At 45.0% G+C, this 17,238-nt stretch overlaps 2 protein-coding genes across 3 annotated transcripts; both read left to right on the top strand.

Annotated features, from left to right (window-relative positions):
• Window positions 1-1,927: 1,927 nt before the first annotated feature.
• Window positions 1,928-17,238, top strand: LOC129158914 (uncharacterized). 2 transcript variants are annotated; one of them, XM_070542242.1, is made up of 7 exons: window positions 1,928-2,170; window positions 11,988-12,039; window positions 12,376-12,449; window positions 12,620-12,831; window positions 12,903-13,050; window positions 14,981-15,090; window positions 16,595-17,238. In XM_070542242.1, exons 3-7 carry the CDS (start codon window positions 12,401-12,403, stop codon window positions 16,898-16,900), a joined length of 825 nt encoding a protein of 274 aa, XP_070398343.1. In that variant the 5' UTR covers window positions 1,928-2,170; window positions 11,988-12,039; window positions 12,376-12,400; the 3' UTR covers window positions 16,901-17,238. The 2 variants fall into 2 exon arrangements, with proteins under 2 accessions (XP_070398343.1, XP_070398342.1); XM_070542241.1 differs by having other exon boundaries at window positions 11,988-12,449.
• On the top strand, window positions 4,156-7,341 carry LOC129158913 (uncharacterized). Its single transcript, XM_054736822.2, has 2 exons — window positions 4,156-6,829; window positions 6,997-7,341. The coding sequence occupies exon 1, from the start codon at window positions 4,482-4,484 to the stop codon at window positions 5,442-5,444; it is 963 nt and encodes a 320-aa protein (XP_054592797.2). The 5' UTR covers window positions 4,156-4,481; the 3' UTR covers window positions 5,445-6,829; window positions 6,997-7,341.

Genomic DNA, 17,238 nt, shown 5'->3' with positions numbered 1-17,238 from the left:
TATTGGAGCAGAGAAACCACTAAAACCTGCTGGATACCGGCCCTCCAGGACCGGAATCAAATACTCCTGTTTTAGAGGGTTAATGAACAGCCACCCAGCACACATCGCACCCCTTTGGCCAGAATGTTCTACTTTCAACTCCAGACTGGCAGTTGGCTCTGTTGGGACTTAAACAAATATTGAGCTGACACACCTGGAGCTGCAGTCTGCTTCCAGCACATCTCCTGCATGTTTTAAATCATGAACGCAGCTGATTTATAATATGTTTATTGCCAGACTTAAAGTCCATTTTAAAAGAAACATACAGATAAAAGAAAAAGATACAAGAAAAACACAAGAAAAGAAAGCATACCAATTAACATTAATACCAATAAAAGCCTATATAAAATCACAGGATATAACTGCAGTGGAGGTAAGGGCCAACAAAACTAACTAGTTGAGATAAATCCACCCAAACATTATAACCAGTGCATTCTCAGCCTAGACATATAACGAGAGCAGCTCACAGTGGGATTTGAGAGTGCAACTATAATACTATTGGAAGACTCTTGCAGCCGTCTCATAAACTTGAACATTAAATTTCTTAGAAGTGCCTTAAATGTGCACACGCTCACAGAAACACACGTTTGACTAGCACTGCCTCCCCTGGGAATTTTGAGGAGGATTCTCGTTGCATCATTGTATGCCACTTGTAACCTGTGCAAGCTAGACTTTTTATAGAATGACCACAGATGTGCAGTATAGAGTGGTGTGCAGTATGCTTTAAATAATGCCACTTCAACAGGTGTGGAACAACAGCTGAATGTGCGTGCAATGGTGTTTGCTTGCACATATAGCTTGCAGCACTGCCTGTAAATATCATCATCGTCGCTCATATTGGCTGTGATAAAGTGTCCAAGATATTTTATCTGTTCACAGACTGCAAGACTGTTGCTGGACAACTTAAACACAGGAAAATTAAGCCTTTTATCCTGGGTGGTTCTGTAGGTTAGAACAACACTTTTGCTCGAGTTATATTTTAAATCATATTCCATTCCATACCCAGTAGTAACATCTAGGAGCTGCTGCTGCTGATTTGTTCAATTTAGTGATGAATCACTCATGTAGACACTGAGGGTGGTTTCCCAGGAGCACTACTCAGCCTAAAACAGCTCTGTACAGCGTGGTTTGAGTCAGCCCATCTGAAAGCAGTTTTGTTCCCACTCCAGCTCCATGAAGCCCCTAGCCAATCAGCAGCCAGAATCACGATACCGGCCCAACTCAGCCTTGCCAGGTACCTCAATTGAGCAGGGACTAAAAATAGGGGAGAAAATACCAAAGCGTGCCCTTGGGAACCGTGGTCGGGCTGAACTGCATCGGTCCGAGTTGCCCTGAGTAGTGTTCCTGGAAAAGCACCTTAAGGCTGCAGAACCAGGCATATCAGCTCTACTAACTCCAACAGACCTGACCGGCAATCTGAAGTTGCAAGTGTGGTATTCTGGCCACAGAGCGGTGAGGGTCTGAGTGACATTTCATTCACCATGTAAAGGGTCATTTTGGTACATACTGGCTCAAGAAAATGAGTTCAAAATACGAAAAAGTTGTAAAGTATCACTTTAAGTTATCTTGATGTCATGGTCTGGGGTGAGTCCTCCTCTCTCTGCTAAACCTTCTCTGAGCTTCTCCTGCAGGTGGGCGTGTCAAGGAGTGGACCAGCTGCAGCCCATCTGCTCATCAGTTGGCCAGGGACAAATAAGCTGCTGGGAGACATCTTTATTCGCTGGATGATTAACTCAACTTCGGTATCTACGACTCCCGAGCCTGTTTACTGAGTAATCCGAATAGATATCGTCCAAGTCGTACTTCTAGCCAGATTGCTGGTTCCTGTGTGTTTTTCCAAGCTTGCCTGATTTTTGTAAGCTGCCTCTTCTCCAGATTTCTACCACCACCTTTCACACCGTCCTGCAACCTACCGGACCAGTCCCGCTGTCTCCCAGCCGCTCCCTGGCTGTCCGCTCCATACTGACCTTACCTTACCGGATCCTGCTCCCTATTCCGTGCTCAGCTCCTCCAGTCCTCCAGCAACCTGGAAACCCAGTCTCCTGTGATCCAGCGTGTGTCTCTGTCTCCCACTCCTCACGGACTACCCCCCCAGAACAACTCTTCTCTGGTTTCCCCTGGATCACAAACTGTAAGTCTCGACCTGTACCTCATTTGTCCGGATCCTCAACATCCACTAACTCTTCCCCCGTCTCTAGATAACCCCCCGGAGCCCCAGCTGGATTTTCCTGCTGCGCTTTTAGTTCACGTTTTATAAACTTTCTTTTTTATACCATACTCAGACTCTGTGAATGATTCTGCATGTGGTGGGTCAGACACCTTCCCCCCTAACATGACACTTGGTTGGACAAGTTTTTGTTTATATTTATACATTGTTTTCATTTTGTTCTCAATTCTCTCAACTACTTAGCTTTAGTAGGAGGATGTTTTATCTCAACAAGCTTTATTCTGTAAGTGAATAAATATATGGGTGCATATAGGACACACCCAAAGTCTTTTCTGGATTTGAATCATTTGGATGTGATACACTGATTTAACTATAACGCTGTTGGCAGACAAAGCAGAAATGTGATCAGTAATTCTCAGTTTTTACTGTGATAAAATCTGAGCCAATCAGGGGATGGGTGGGCGTGTCTAGCAGCAACTTTAACGAGCCCCCAATGAAACGACTCATTCTGAAAGGTACTGAAAATGTCAAAGAGCTGGTGAGATTGCATTTTCCTGTTTTGTATAAACCACAAAATTGTTCTAACTTTAAAAATATAGTCGCAACACGTCCCCTTTAACATGTGCTTTTGTAGCAGGAAGTCCTTTACAGTTCTCCAATCAGCCCCAAGACAAAATGCACATTGCCGTACATGAAGCATTAAAAAGGCAAAGCGAGGTTTAATTTATACATTTATTCTAATCACAACTGTACAGGAATGTATCGTCACAGCAGAAACGCAACCTAAACCTGACCGTGGAACAACAGCCGTCACAACACATCCAGAACTCCAACAGAAATGTACAGGCTCAGATCATTTCAACTCAACATTTAGATTCCTCTTGATTATCATCATAGTTATTATTATTCACATAGAACTATCTGTCTTTCAAATATCTTTGTTTTAAAGAGCATAAAACAAAGACAGTGGCTGATCCACCGTCTTGGCTTATATGAAGGGAAAACACTGAAAACTGGGGGCGTCGGGAGGAGTGAAGCCAACTTATTATAGCTTATCAGATTTTTCTGTTATTTTATGTATTTATATTAGCTCATACAAGGCTTTGCAGTAGTTACAGAAGGTTGCAGACATTTGGGGGTTAACTTTTAGGGTTAAATCACTCGGACATCACTGACACAAAGGGGCGTTGACAAAGAAATCATGAAGCTGTTAAACAACAGGAATAGATAAATACGAAGGCACGGAGATTTGCAGAATAAACACCAAATTTAGAAATAATGGTGATAAAAGAGGAAGACGAGAAGGAGGTTAAGTTGATTAAAGGCAATTTTACTAACCAAACACTAGAGGGCGCTTTAGGAGCGCCTGTTTTAATGTTGATTGGATGGGCTATATAAAGCCTTGAAATGTGAAGAAATATATTTTTGAAATCACTGTTGTGCCCAGTAGCGGTTTTAGGCACGGGCAGACAGGGCAGTTGCCCGGGGCGGCATTTTTTCATGACACAAAAGGGGCGCACAAGCGCTGAATAAAAAATAAAAAAAGAAATCTGCGCCACACCGAGGTGTTCTATTATCTGTCATATCACAGTGTCTGGATTGGAAACGGCAAGTTGGCGCCCCCTGCAGCTGCAGGCGCTCCTGCTGACTGAGAATGTTCACGTGTACCGTTCGTGTATGAAGAAGAGGAAGGGGAGGGGTGCAGCGGGGGAATTCACCTCTGGGTCTTTCCCAAATGAAATGAGCGGGTAGAGGCTGAATCAACTGTAACATGGCTATAGTCAATCACATCTTGATGTTCTTCTATTTAACGCACATTTCATTCATAATATCATAAACACAGGCCTATCATTCTTTCAGGTTTTTCTGAATTGTGTGAAATGACCAAATAAAAAAGGAAAAACAAAATGATTTTGTGGTCACACACCCCCCCCCCCCCCCCCCCCCCCCATCAAGGACAAATTGTTTAGTCCTGACTAAAGGAAACTTATTGAGTCAAGAGCCAAACAGAAGAGATGAATATAAAAAGGCTAAAACCACCAGGTGCCCGATTCAGGAAAAAAAAAAGAAAAAAAGAGGAGAAAGATAAAGGTATGTACGCTCTCATGATGCATGTTTTCAATTTTTTGAACCAGTTAACTGGGGTTTTAACGGTTAAATTCGGTCAACTATTTGCTAACAGAGCTAATAGGGCTGAAATATTGAAACGAATATTCAAATGGTTTGAAAAAATTCCTTGAATCGTTTTTTACTGATTCAAACTAGGATTTGTTAAATGCTTGCTGTGGCCTGTGGCCTGCCTGAACAACAACAAACACATGTTGATCATGTTCACATAATAATAAATAAAACAACTCTACAAGCAAACAAAGCTACTTCTGTCTCTGCTTCTCCGTCTCCTATCTCTTCCTCTCTGTGTCAGATTTTTAGTTACTCCTCTGCCTCCTTCAGCGATAATGGTACGTGTAATAAATGTAGCATTTTTGTAGCTTTGGAGGCGAGGGTGTCGGAATTGGAGTCCCGGCTCTGCGCTGTTGAAAAGCCCGTAAACAGCCGTAGCTACTTAGCTAGCGCGGGGCTAACTAGCTCAGAACCATCCCGTAGCGACCCTCCAGCAGAACCCAAGCAGCCGGGACCTCAGGCCGGCTGGGTGACGGTACGCAGGAAGCATAGAACTCAGCCCGTGGGCCACCACCAACCCGTCCACGTTTCTAATAGATTTTCCCCGCTCAGTGACGCACCCACTGACAAGCCGACTCTGATCATTGGCAGCTCCATAGTCAGAAACGTGGCATTAGAGACTCCAGCAACCATAGTTAAATGTTTACCTGGGGCCAGAGCGGGCGACATTAAATCTTATCTGAAACTGCTGGCTAAGGATAAGCGTAAATACAGTAAGATTGTTATCCACGCTGGCGGTAACGACACCCGGTTACGCCAATCGGAGGTCAGTAAAATTAATGTTGCTTCGGTGTGCAAGTTTGCCAAAACAATGTCGGACTTCGTAATTTTCTCTGGCCCCCTGCCTGATCGGACCAGTGACGTCATGTTTAGCCGCACGCTGTCCTTCAACCGCTGGCTGTCTAGGTGGTGTCCTGAAAACAACGTGGGCTACATTGATAATTGGAAAACTTTTTGGGGAAAACCTGGTCTGATGCGGGGAGACGGCATCCATCCCTCTTTCGATGGAGCAGCTCTTCTTTCTAGGAACATGGCCAGTTTTAATAGTCCTCCATGACTACCCAGGGTCCAGACCAGGAAGCAGAGTCGTAGTTTAACCCACCCCTCTGCAGCTTCTGTACTGTTACCCACCCACTACCCCATAGAGACAGTGTCCTGCCCACGGCCAAAATCACACAGATTGAATATCAGGCTTAATAAAGCAAATCATGGAAATCTCATAAATATTAGAACAAATTCAACCGAGCAGAAAACTAGAAAAATTAAATGTGGGTTGTTGAACATTAGATCCATTTTTTCTAAGACTTTGTTAGTTAATGACTTGATTTGTGATAATCAGATCTCTTTGCTCTCTCTCACAGAATCCTGGCTGCAGCAAGAGGACTATGTTAGCTTAAACGAGTTGACTCCTTCAAATTATTTAAATCATCATATTGCTCGAAGTACAGGGCGAGGAGGAGGGGTAGCAACCATTTTTCATTCGGACTTATTAATCAGTCCCTTACCAATTAATAGCTACAGTTCGTTCGAACATCTTATTCTTAGTTCTCCTAATCCAGATTGCAAAACTGTAAAACCACTCTTGTTTGTAGTTTTATATCGTCCACCAGGCCCTTACTCTGAGTTTTTGGATCAGATATCTGATCTTTTATCTGATTTGGTGCTACATACTGATAAGGTCATTGTAGTGGGGTGTAACAGACGCTGTCTATTTTGGTGGCCACAAGGTGGCCTCATCACTACATCTTGCTCTCCTGGCTCTAACGGAGCCAGGTGCAGTTCATTTCAATCAGTGCGCTCCCTGTTAAAAGGCAGCTCCTTCTGACATTCGAGGAGGGAAGCTTAGAAGAGGCCTGGTGTTAGAGCGAGTGTTCCTCTTTTTCCTTCCTAGAAAACCTGACGTTAAAGTCTCGTTTGATACCTATGTGGTTAGATTATCTTTCCTCGAAATATCAAGCTTGGTTGTGTTTCACTAGCATACTCGTAAAAGAGTTCAGCTCACCCTTTTGGTGGAGTTTTTGGTGTTCCTCCAAATTCCTTCCTTTTACCCGGTTTAGTCCCGGCGCTTTGTGTTTAGTTGTTTATTGTTATTTACCCACGTGTTGGATGACCTCTTTGTTTATTAATCTTAGTGTTGTTTGCCCAGTGTAACCGGGTCACCTTAGTTCCCGGAAGTAATTCTGGTTGTACGTGTCATGCCGCTGACACAGGAGAGGCCAGGTGTGTAGTTAGAGGGCTGCTATAATTAGGGCAGCTGGGGTCTAGCCGCAAAAGCCGAAAGCCTCGCTTTGGGTGCAGACGTGGGTGTAGCTAAGTGGTGAGTGATCTGGCTTTGCTTTAGTTTAAAGGTTTTTTCCTTAATCGGTTTCTCTTTATGAAATGTGAGCAGGACTGAGGGGTGAACAACCGGGAATTTACATTGGCAAGCGGTCGGCCGATGAGGTACTGGTTTACAACATTCATAGCATTTTTTGTGCTTCGTTAGAATAGGACTAACAATGCGTGTTTTGTTCACAGATCTTAGCCTGCTACTGTTTTTCCAGTTCTTTTTATTAAACCTTTTCCAGCTCTTTTATTAAACCCTTTTTCCGGTTCTATTTTATCAATAGTCGTCTTCTCTAGAGGGGAAAGGAAGGAACACTTTTATGAGACTGGTGGTTAACATTGAGGACAGTGCTGTCTCTGGGAGGGTGTCACGACGTGCTGTGGAGTGGAGCGGAGATAAGGCGAGGATCCAGACCGGGGAGGAAGCAGGCAGACAGGTAGAATTAACTTCACAGGTTTATTAGGACGCACGCTGACAATGAAACAATGACTCCACACAGGACACAAAACAGACAGGGTTTAAATACAGGAGGACCGGGAGCTAAGGTGATTGGGAAACAAGAGGCAGGTGGGGGTAATTAACGAGACAGAGCTGAACTAAACAGGGAGACAGGACAGGGTGTGACAGTACCCCCCCCCCCCCCCCCCTCAAAGGGCGGATCCCAGACACCCACAGGAACAAGAAGCAGGGCGGGAGGAGGGGGACCCGGAGGGAGGGCCCAGAGGAACCGAGGGACCGATGGAGAGGCAGCAGGGAACAGCAGAGTCCGGGGGCCTGCGGCAGATGAGGCGACGGGTCCATGGAGGCCGGCGCCTGCGGCAGAAGAGGAGGCGACGGGCCCTTGGAGGCTGGCGCCTGCGGCAGAAGAGGAGGCGACGGGCCCTTGGAGGCCGGCGCCAGCGGCAGAGGAGGAGACGAGGACGGACCCTTGAGGGTCTGCGTCCATGATAGAGGAGCTCTGCAGGCTGGGCCGGTGACAAAGTCTCTGCAGGCTGGGCCGGTGACAAAGTCTCTGCAGGCTGGGCCGGAGCGGCCCTCAAAACCACCATCGGAACCGGAAACCGTGGAGACGCCCGGCTGGACGGAGTGTCGACCTCTTGAGTGCAGAGAGCATCCCCAGATGAGGCGACTTCAGACGAGGCGACATCGTCAGACGAGGCGACATCGTCAGACGAGGCGACTTCAGACGAGGCGACGTCGTCAGACGAGCCGACTTCAGACGAGGCGACGTCATCAGACGAGCCGACTTCAGAGACGGCGACGTCATCAGATGAGCCGACTTCAGAGGCGACTACGTCATCAGACGAGCCGACTTCAGAAGAGGAGGCGACGTCATCAGAGGAGGAGGCCACGTCATCAGACGGGCCAACTTCGGAGGAGGAGGCCACATCAGACGAGCCGACTTCAGAGGCGACGTCATCAGACAAGCCGACTTCAGAGGCGACGTCATCAGACGAGCCGACTTCAGAGGAGGAGGCAACGTCATCAGACGAGCCGACTTCAGAGGAGGAGGCGACGTCATCAGAGGAGCCGACTTCAGAGGAGGAGGCGACGTCATCAGAGGAGGAGGCCACGTCATCAGACGAGCCGACTTCAGAGGAGGAGGCGACGTCATCAGAGGAGGAGGCCACGTCATCAGAGGAGGAGGCCACGTCATCAGACAGGCCGACTTCGGAGGACACGCCTTCGGACACGTCGACTTCAGAGGAGGCGCCTTCGGACACGTCGACTTCAGAACAGGCGCCTTCGGACACGTCGACTTCAGAACAGGAACGGGCGTCGACTTCCCTTGACTTCTTGTCCGAGGGCGTCGGCTTCGGGTCCGGGGGCGTCGACTTCTGGTCCTTCGGTTTTCGGACGGTCGACCTCTGGAACGGAACCGGAACCGTCTGCTTCGGGCCCGGAGGAGTCAGCTTCTGGTCCCTCGACTTCTGAACCGCCGAGTTTTGGTCCGGATCCGGTACCGTCTGCTTTTGGGTCGGTAGCAGGGCCGCTGCTAGGAGAGCTTGGAGCGATGAGGAGAGGCGGGAGGTCAGCTTGTCCAACTCTAGCTCCCTGAGGCTGAGCGCCCAACGGAGCTGGGCCAGCTCAGTCCGCTGACCAGCGAGCTCCGCTGGGTGAATCCCGCGCTCGCTCCTCTGGCCCAGAGACGAGGAGGATAGAGCATCCAGGTGAGACTCCTGGCGGCTGAGGAGCTCGCGGAACCGGTCGAGCTCCGCCCGTTGCTCTATCAGCCGGGCTGCGATTGCTGCTCCTTCCTCTGCAACCGACGGAGGCTCCGGTTCGGCAGGAGACGGGACTGGTGGTCTGGCCGGGGGTGTGTCCGAACTGCCACGCCGGGCATGGCCAGCGGCGGGCTCGAAGCTCCGTCCAGAAGCGCAGGGCTGCGGTGGCTTCCGGCGTCTCTCCCCACGCCGTGGACCGACTCCGGGGGAACAGATCGCCAGCCTCGTGCCCCCATAGCTGGAGCGATCTGGCAGCGGCTCCCAGTCCAAACATGCCTCCGGTTCCGGGAGGACAGGGAGGAACGCCGCGGCCGAAGGTCGGCGATGCCGGCGGCGGCGGCGAGGCGGAGCTGGGGCTGGAGACGGAGAAGCCGGCTGGTGGGTCGGGGTAAGCCACTGGAGCAGATTCTCCCAAGGCAGAATCTCCCGGCTGGATCCATCAACGGGTTCGGGTGGAGTCATTCTGTCACGACGTGCTGCGGAGTGGAGCGGAGATAAGGCGAGGATCCAGACCGGGGAGGAAGCAGGCAGACAGGTAGAATTAACTTCACAGGTTTATTAGGACGCACGCTGACAATGAAACAATGACTCCACACAGGACACAAAACAGACAGGTATGGCGTCAGAGGCGTGCCACAACACGTGCACGCGGATTGGGTCCACATCGCGCGTGTGAACGGGACTCGCGAGTGAAAATATACATAGCGAGAGGTCATTTGTGCACTGAGAGGGAGCAAACTGTGTCTGTGAGCGCACAAGGATGTGCACAAGTGACAAACCTGCATGCGCGCGTTGCCAAGGAGCACACGGCAGAGGAAAACGTGCGCGCGCGGCAGCCTCTCTGCGCGCTCGGCAGCCTCTCTGCGCGCTCGGTTTCTGACTCTGCTCGCTCGGCTGTAAGGGGTTTTGGCACTCAGGAGGCGTGGCCTGTGGCAGATCTTCTCTGTCCTCTGATTGGTTAGTTTACCCCGCACTTTACCCTCTACCTATCTATATAAAGAAATCTGATATTCAGTAGTTGTTGTCATAGCTCAGCTGGTAAAGCTGGTGACTCTCCCCCCGGAGGATCCAGGTTTGAGTATGGGCAAGGAAAATAGAGTAGATGTTGTGTAATTTTTTCCTAATTCCTGTGATATTATTTTACAGTTGTGACCGTTCAACTGTCATTAAACGTCCGAATGTTTGCTGGGCAGTGTTTTAAAAAGTGCACATAAGCTAGATGATTTTAACCATATAAAATTAATATTTTTTGTGATACTGGAAAAATACATACTGAAATAAAACTACTGATTGAAAACTTTATGACTGTGGTTGTATAATATATGACTCACTAATACACTGCAAAGGCCCTTAGAGTGGGGCTTCCAGAGAGAAAGAGAGAGAATTTGTATTCTGTCAAAGTAGTAATATTACTTCAGCCACTCTTGAGAGGAGACTCCAGGTAAAAATAGACTTGTGGGTGTAGGTATGTTCAAGTTTAAAAAGTTCTTGCCTCATTAATGTATTGTTTATTTTTTTCAGCATTTAATTGACAAATTATCCTTTCAAATAATTAATTGATGAGTTACATAATTGTCCATTTAGAATTGTTGAATGGACTGAGTCAAGTTTGGTGCACTTTATATATTTCAAAACATGTTTTTTTATTTATTTTAATGATTCATATAAATAATTTAAATGTTAATTTAATGAAATATTTCTATTTTTTCATTACCTCACCCTTGTTTTGACAAAAACGGGACCTTGCTGGATAATATCATGGAGAAACTATTTGTTCACAGTACTTGGCTCAGTGAGGATCTGTATACCAAAGGAGGAGATACTCAGAAATCTGTCTGCAGATTGTTACAACCCAGACTGGAAGTGGTGGGCTGTAATAAGAAAGGAGACCAAACAGAGGAGTGGGGGGTTCAACAACTGATTTATTTAACCAAAGTAAGGATTTACTAAAGCAAGTTAGTGAACAGAAAATGGCCATCTCAAGGTTTTACTCGGATGTCCCTCAGCAGGGTGCAGCACTGTTGATGGTCATCTGAATGAAAGCTTGATATGCAGCTTCTTTATGAAAGTGTGTAAATATACAGTGTGGTTGCCGTACATATGTTGAGGTTCTCAGACATCAGGCGTCTTTGCCCAGGCCTTCACTAGTGGGCTATTTTAAAAGTTGGTAAGGAGAAAAACCACAGCATATAGCTGATTGTTTACAAATGCAAGGAGGGGAATAACAATCAAAAAGCTTGTGTTCTTGGACCAGATGAATGGAGTGCTCCACATGCACTCTCAGACATGTTATGGCTTCTGTTTCTATAACTTCACATGCAGACATTTGAGTTTTGCCAGAAAGGAAAGGACTAACCTGGGAATCTGGTGTGTTGAAAATGCTACAACTAGAGATGGTCATCATGGTAGACAGGGGTTTCTTCATTGATGACATTGTGCCCTGCAAAGTGTACAGGCCAGCTTTCCTTTCTGGCAAACCTCAAATGTCTGCATGTGAAGTTATAGAAACAGAAGCCATAACATGTCTGAGAGTGCATGTGGAGCGCTCCATTCATCTAGAACAGCTGAAAAAGAAAAAGAGATATTAAGGGTGGTGTGTGTCAGCCTTCAGAAAGATGCTGATCAACTAGCTGAACAGGCAGAAAACAAACCGAGCACGCTCATGGCTCAAATGATAACAAAATCTAATACTCTAAGGAAGAGATACAGGGACAAATGCAATGAACTGACAGATGTTGAGTCAGAGCTGGAATCAAAAACTAGTGAGCTAAGGCACATGCATTAATCCTGTTGTGTGTGAAAAAAATGCTGTAGCATGTTCAATAACATGTAACTTTCCATGCAACTATGTATTTGCTATGTTCCAGGCATACATTTTTTTGTTGTTTATCTCAGGGTACATTATAATACATTGAATTCTCAGAGGATTTTTTTATGTACATATATATCCGTGGATTCTCATGTGTGTTTGTTTATGGCATTAAAAAGGTTAAAAATGGCATTAAAATGGCATTAAAAAGCATTAAATTTGTTTTGCTGATTTCTGCAGAAACCCTGGATAAAGAAAGTCACTCATCCTGCCGGAAAGATTACACACGAGTGTAAGGTGTATGGAGCTTTCAGTGAACTATTTTCAGTTGGTGAAAAAAAAAATCATGAATGAAAGAATTTGGAAAATCAACAGTTCATAATTGTTTTTAAGAATAAAAACAACAGGTTTTTTTCAGTCATTGTTGTGAAATTGATATTACTAATATTATTTGAAACACATGATCAAAATACAGTTCAACCCCAATAAAAAACATAAGAGATGTTTGATGCTTTTGGTGCTAAACTTTGGATCCATGACAGGTGGTCACTAGACTTTTAAAACCAGTCTAGAGCAGTTTCCGTTTTTATCTGCATGGCACAGCATGATGGTTGTTTCTGTCCTCCAGGTAAAGGCTCAGTTGAAAGGAACACATGGAAATCATGGATGGATTGGATGATTTTACAGTATCGATTCTAAATGGTATGTCAACCTTGTGTTTCAAAATATATTCATCTGTGTAAACTGCTGAGTAACTGGATTGTTTATGCTCACAGTTGTTTAATTTAACTATGTTCTGTAATCCTTATTCACATAGATTCTGAGATTGGAGATTCTCCTATGTTTTTTAAATGTTTGTTATGTTTTTTTAGCTGACAAGGATAGTCGAGTAACGCAGGCCAGGCATTACAAGACTCTGCAGGCAATGTATAAGAAGCCAAAGCCCAACCAAGACGCTGTCCGGCAAATCCTTGACCTTGAGTTTCAATCAAGACGAGCCTTCATTGACAGTGATGTTCTGAAAGAAGAGGAAAGAGCCGGAAAGATTCTCGAGGCATACCCATGTTTCAAGGAGCTTCACAATGTAAGTGGCTTATTTTTTATTGTTTCTTCCCCATAAAGCAAGCATATACCTTTTTGTTTCTTTCACTATAGGTGATGGATGAGCTGAGGCGCATCCTGGATAAAGGCAACTGCACATTCCTGACAGAATTAAAGAAGCGATGGGATGACTTCTGCTCCACGGTTCAGTTTTACGGTGTTTGGAAGAAGGTGTTGAAGCCACCCATGAACCTGGATGAAGGTTAGTCATTGTGCTGTCATCCACACACCATGTAACTGTTGCTACAGATATAAGTATGATTATCGTTATGTATATTGTTAACACTGATGAAACTGGAATAATTGTACCATATTGGTTAGAATGTCAGATGATCCCTCTTTAATAAAGTATATAGTTAAATATTTCTTAAGCTGAGGAGACCAAACTTTCTCAGAGAAAAAGATGATAGCTGGGGTGCACTGTCACATCCACTCCTGCCGGAACCAACCGGACTCCACCTCCCATCAGGCCAGGAGTCGAACCTACTGCTCCCGTCAGAAGCCAAATTTCCCGCTCCTCTCGGAAGCACACACCTGGAGCAGCTGGCTTTTTCCTGCCTCCCGCTCCAACTCCAGCCGTGGGGTAATTCACCGTCTGTGACAGCATGACTGAGCCCTGTCACGGATGGTGACTTACCCCACGGCTGGAGTCGATGGAGCGGGAGGCAGGAAGAAGCTGGCTGCTCCAGGTGTGGGTGGAGTGTGCTCCAGAGAGGAGCAGGAGGTTCGGCTCCGGATCGGAGCAAGGAGTTTAGAGTCTGTTACGGTAAAAGAGGCTCTAGTCTTGAGCTTGAAGAACCCTCGATGACTGACGGCGTCTGGAAGAATGCTTCCGGCTTTTATGAGTGGCGTAGGGAACGTTGGTGAGTGCCGGAGGCACGAGGCCTGATAGGAGGTGGAGTCCGGTTGGTTCTGCTGGGAGTGGATCCGGCAAGAGTGGATGTGACAGTGCACTGTGTGTCCTTGAACATTGATAAGTTCGAGGGGCAACAAGGACAAGAAGCTTGACCTTTCTGTACATTACATCAACTACATTTAAAATTAAACACAACAAACCATAAAAATAGTCTACAGTGTTAAAATTTATTTATAATTTTATTTATATTGCTCTTTGTGACTGCTAGGATTCTGGGGCCTCATTCACCAAAACTTTGTAGACATATTCGTAAATTCGTTCCTATGAAAGAAATTTAGATTGTTCGTACAGTCAAAATCCTGATTTATAAAACATGCGGTGGCCTCTCGTACGCACGTTCCTCTATACTCGTCTGATTAAAAATCACACATGCATACCGAGGTGCTCATGTCTGTTCAGTCATTTATATACAGAAACACCCTCAATTAACCATATTTGGTCACGCTACGTCCTCAGCACATTAAGGGATTCCTGTGTTCTACCCAGAAAAAAGAAAACTTGCGAGATCGAGACACTGGCTGCCAAAGTGCAAAAGAACCAAGCTAGTTGCAGAGGTTATAAACACAGTCTGGACAGAGGAGAGGTTCCTGTCGGGAATAAATTAAAAATAGAATTGAATACATCGTAGAGTAACGAGTTGTAATTTACATTTAAGAAGTCGATCTGCCTGGTGTTTGTTTTATTTGGAAATGTCTGAGAGTGCAGCCTCTTCTGAGCTGTCATTCAGTCTGGTTACCTTGAAGCGTGTGATTGGGGAGCAGAGGAGGTTCTGGAGGGTTCTAGTTGTAAAATAGAATATGGACTGGATTCGGATTTGTGCGGTTCATCTGTCGCTCCACAATGGATCCCAAATCACAGCATAGCTCCAGATGGATCTCCTGCCAGTGCATTCAAGGACACGAGAGCATCCTCAAATCCTTAATAATAACATAGAAACAATCTTTTATTTAATTCAGGCAGTAAGCAAGTGCCGACTGGCTTGAGATCCAGTCAGCTGCGGAGTCGATGCTCTTGTGATTGACTCTTGAATGTCTAGACCTATAATATAAGATGAACAATTTTTGTCAAATGAGTGTACAAAATAATGCTTTCTGGTATTTAGAAAAATACAGGACTGTTAATGGTGGCACGGGATTATTTGTGAACTCAAGATGAAGCTGTCAATCAGATTTAGGCAGAGTAATGTTGAACTAAAAGTTGATTTACTGTGTTCCAGTGAAACACAACATAGCCATGTTCAGGGCACTCCCCATGCTCTTCCCATCACCAGCTGTACCCCCCAAGAAGCTGGGACATGCCAGTGAGGCATTAATTCATGTCCTTCAGGTTAGTTTTCTCATATCTGTTGAATGTCTGCAAGTGGTTTTATTTTGTACATGCAGGGTTTTTCCTGACTCAAATTGAGGCAGAGGTGGTACCATCCTGACCATGCCCCACCACATACTCTGTGCATTCAACTGCCTCAATTTTTTAAAAGCCAAATATGTTATCGTTAAGTGTTTGAATCTAAGCTTCTGTGGATTAATTGAATATTTCATTTGACAACGTTTCAAGTGAAACAAAACTGGTTTGCTGCTAAAAAATATGAAATAAAATATCAAAATGATCAGGCTGAAATAACAGACTCTTATTATGAAAGGCTCAATAATATGCATTAGATTAGTGTTTATTTCCTTTTTACCATCTGATATTTATAGTTAAAATATTTTTATATATTTGACCCACATTTCAGTAACATTTTAGGTTTGTATTAATAACACTCATCTTAGTCTAAATGACACATAAATATATGCAGTAAAATATAATGTATTTCATTAACATGCATTTGTATTGGAAATGGTAACAACATTTAATTTCTGCTGCTAACAATGCAATGATGGCATGTCTATAATGTACGGGTTGGCAATAATACAGTTTAAATTATGTTCACTACAACGGCTTGCTGTACATCCTGCTCCTGTGTGTGGAGCAGACTTGTAGCAGTAATGTGACTCGTATCTGCAGCGGTTCTGATCCGTAGTGCTGCAGGATGCAGAATAAACAGGATGGTGGGGACTTTTCATCTCTCTCTCTCTCTCTCTCTCTCTCTCTCTCTCTCTCTCTCTCTCTCTCTCTCTCTCTCTCTCTCTCTCTCTCTCTCTCTCTCTCTCTCTCTCGAGGACTTTTCATCTTCTCTCTCTCTCTCTCTCTCTCTCTCTCTCTCTCTCTCTCTCTCTCTCTCTCTCTCTCTCTCTCTCTCTCTCTCGAGGACTTTTCATCTCTCTCTCTCTCTCTCTCTCTCTCTCTTGGGGACTTTTCATCTTTCTCTCTCTCTCTCTCTCTCTCTCTCTCTCTCTCTCTCTCTCTCGAGGACTTTTCATCTCTCTCTCTCTCTCTCTCTCTCTCTCTCTCTCTCTCTCTCTCTCTCTCTCTCTCTCTCTCGAGGACTTTTCATATCTCTCTCTCTCTCTCTCTCTCTCTCTCTCTCTCTCTCGAGGACTTTTCATCTTTCTCTCTCTCTCTCTCTCTCTCTCTCTCTCTCTCTCTCTCTCTCTCTCTCTCTCTCTCTCTCTCTCTCTCGAGGACTTTTCATCTCTCTCTCTCTCTCTCTCTCTCTCTCTCTCTCTCTCTCTCTCTCTCTCTTGGGGACTTTTCATCTTTCTCTCTCTCTCTCTCTCTCTCTCATAATGTAATGTAATTAAAATTAGTATTAGACAGAGTCTCTAAGTAATTAAAATTAAATGGTCAGTCATGTGGGGACAGCAATTGTGTCTCAAGTAGTTGGACTGCACCAGTAACATTTCAGATTCTCTGTTCTACCATGAAGAAATAATTTGTCCTTTTTCTTTAGCCAACAGAAGATCCAGCCATGTACCTCCAGAAGAGATCCCTCTTGGGCCCGGTTTTGCTGTTTGATGGGTCATCCTGTCTTGTGGCACTGGAAACCACTCCCATCACCACATTTGCAAAAGAAGACCTCGGTCAAGGTTTGCTGTATCTAATGGCATACTGCTACACCCTGCATCTCACTTATCCAAAGTGTGTGGCAACCCTTCTGTCTGTCATTCAGACTGAAGTTTTAAAGGACAATATCCATGAGCAAGACACCACAGGCTCATACAAAAAAGCCATGGCAGAGTGGAAAAGTTTTTGTTAGAAGTAGCACTGTCCAAGCTCGACTGTCATGTTTGTTCAGAAAGGTTCTTACCCAACATTTAGAGGTTGTGATGTAGACATTTACAACTACATTCTTAATTTTTTTTTGTTAGATTCTTCCTGACACTGTATATGTTACCAAAAAAAAAATCTGTGTCTAAAATGTTCATCTTAAAACAAAGTTTTAGTATATGAAATGTTGAGGTTCTTCATGTGTTAGAGGAATACAAAACAATACGCTTAAAATTAAGATTTGTTAAGAAAGTCGTTGATCTGTGCGATGTTTGGAAAAATTTTTGACATTTGAAAAGAAATTTCAAATAAAGGTTGTTTATTACA

This window comes from Nothobranchius furzeri, chromosome 12 (genome assembly GCF_043380555.1).
Source record: "Nothobranchius furzeri strain GRZ-AD chromosome 12, NfurGRZ-RIMD1, whole genome shotgun sequence".
NCBI lineage: Eukaryota > Metazoa > Chordata > Actinopteri > Cyprinodontiformes > Nothobranchiidae > Nothobranchius > Nothobranchius furzeri.
Note: the sequence above shows the minus strand (reverse complement) of the source record. Positions and strands in the feature narration are given on the sequence as shown.

What these genes read in the sequence shown, in the direction of transcription:
- LOC129158913 (XM_054736822.2), top strand. Translation starts at nt 4,482, where the DNA reads ATGCTTGCTGTGGCCTGTGGCCTGCCTGAACAACAACAAACACATGTT.
- LOC129158914 (XM_070542242.1), top strand. Translation starts at nt 12,401, where the DNA reads ATGGAAATCATGGATGGATTGGATGATTTTACAGTATCGATTCTAAAT. An exon ending in GTTTCAAGGAGCTTCACAAT is followed by an intron (nt 12,832 to 12,902) that starts GTAAGTGGCTTA and finishes CTTTCACTATAG; the next exon opens with GTGATGGATGAGCTGAGGCG. An exon ending in ACCCATGAACCTGGATGAAG is followed by an intron (nt 13,051 to 14,980) that starts GTTAGTCATTGT and finishes ACTGTGTTCCAG; the next exon opens with TGAAACACAACATAGCCATG.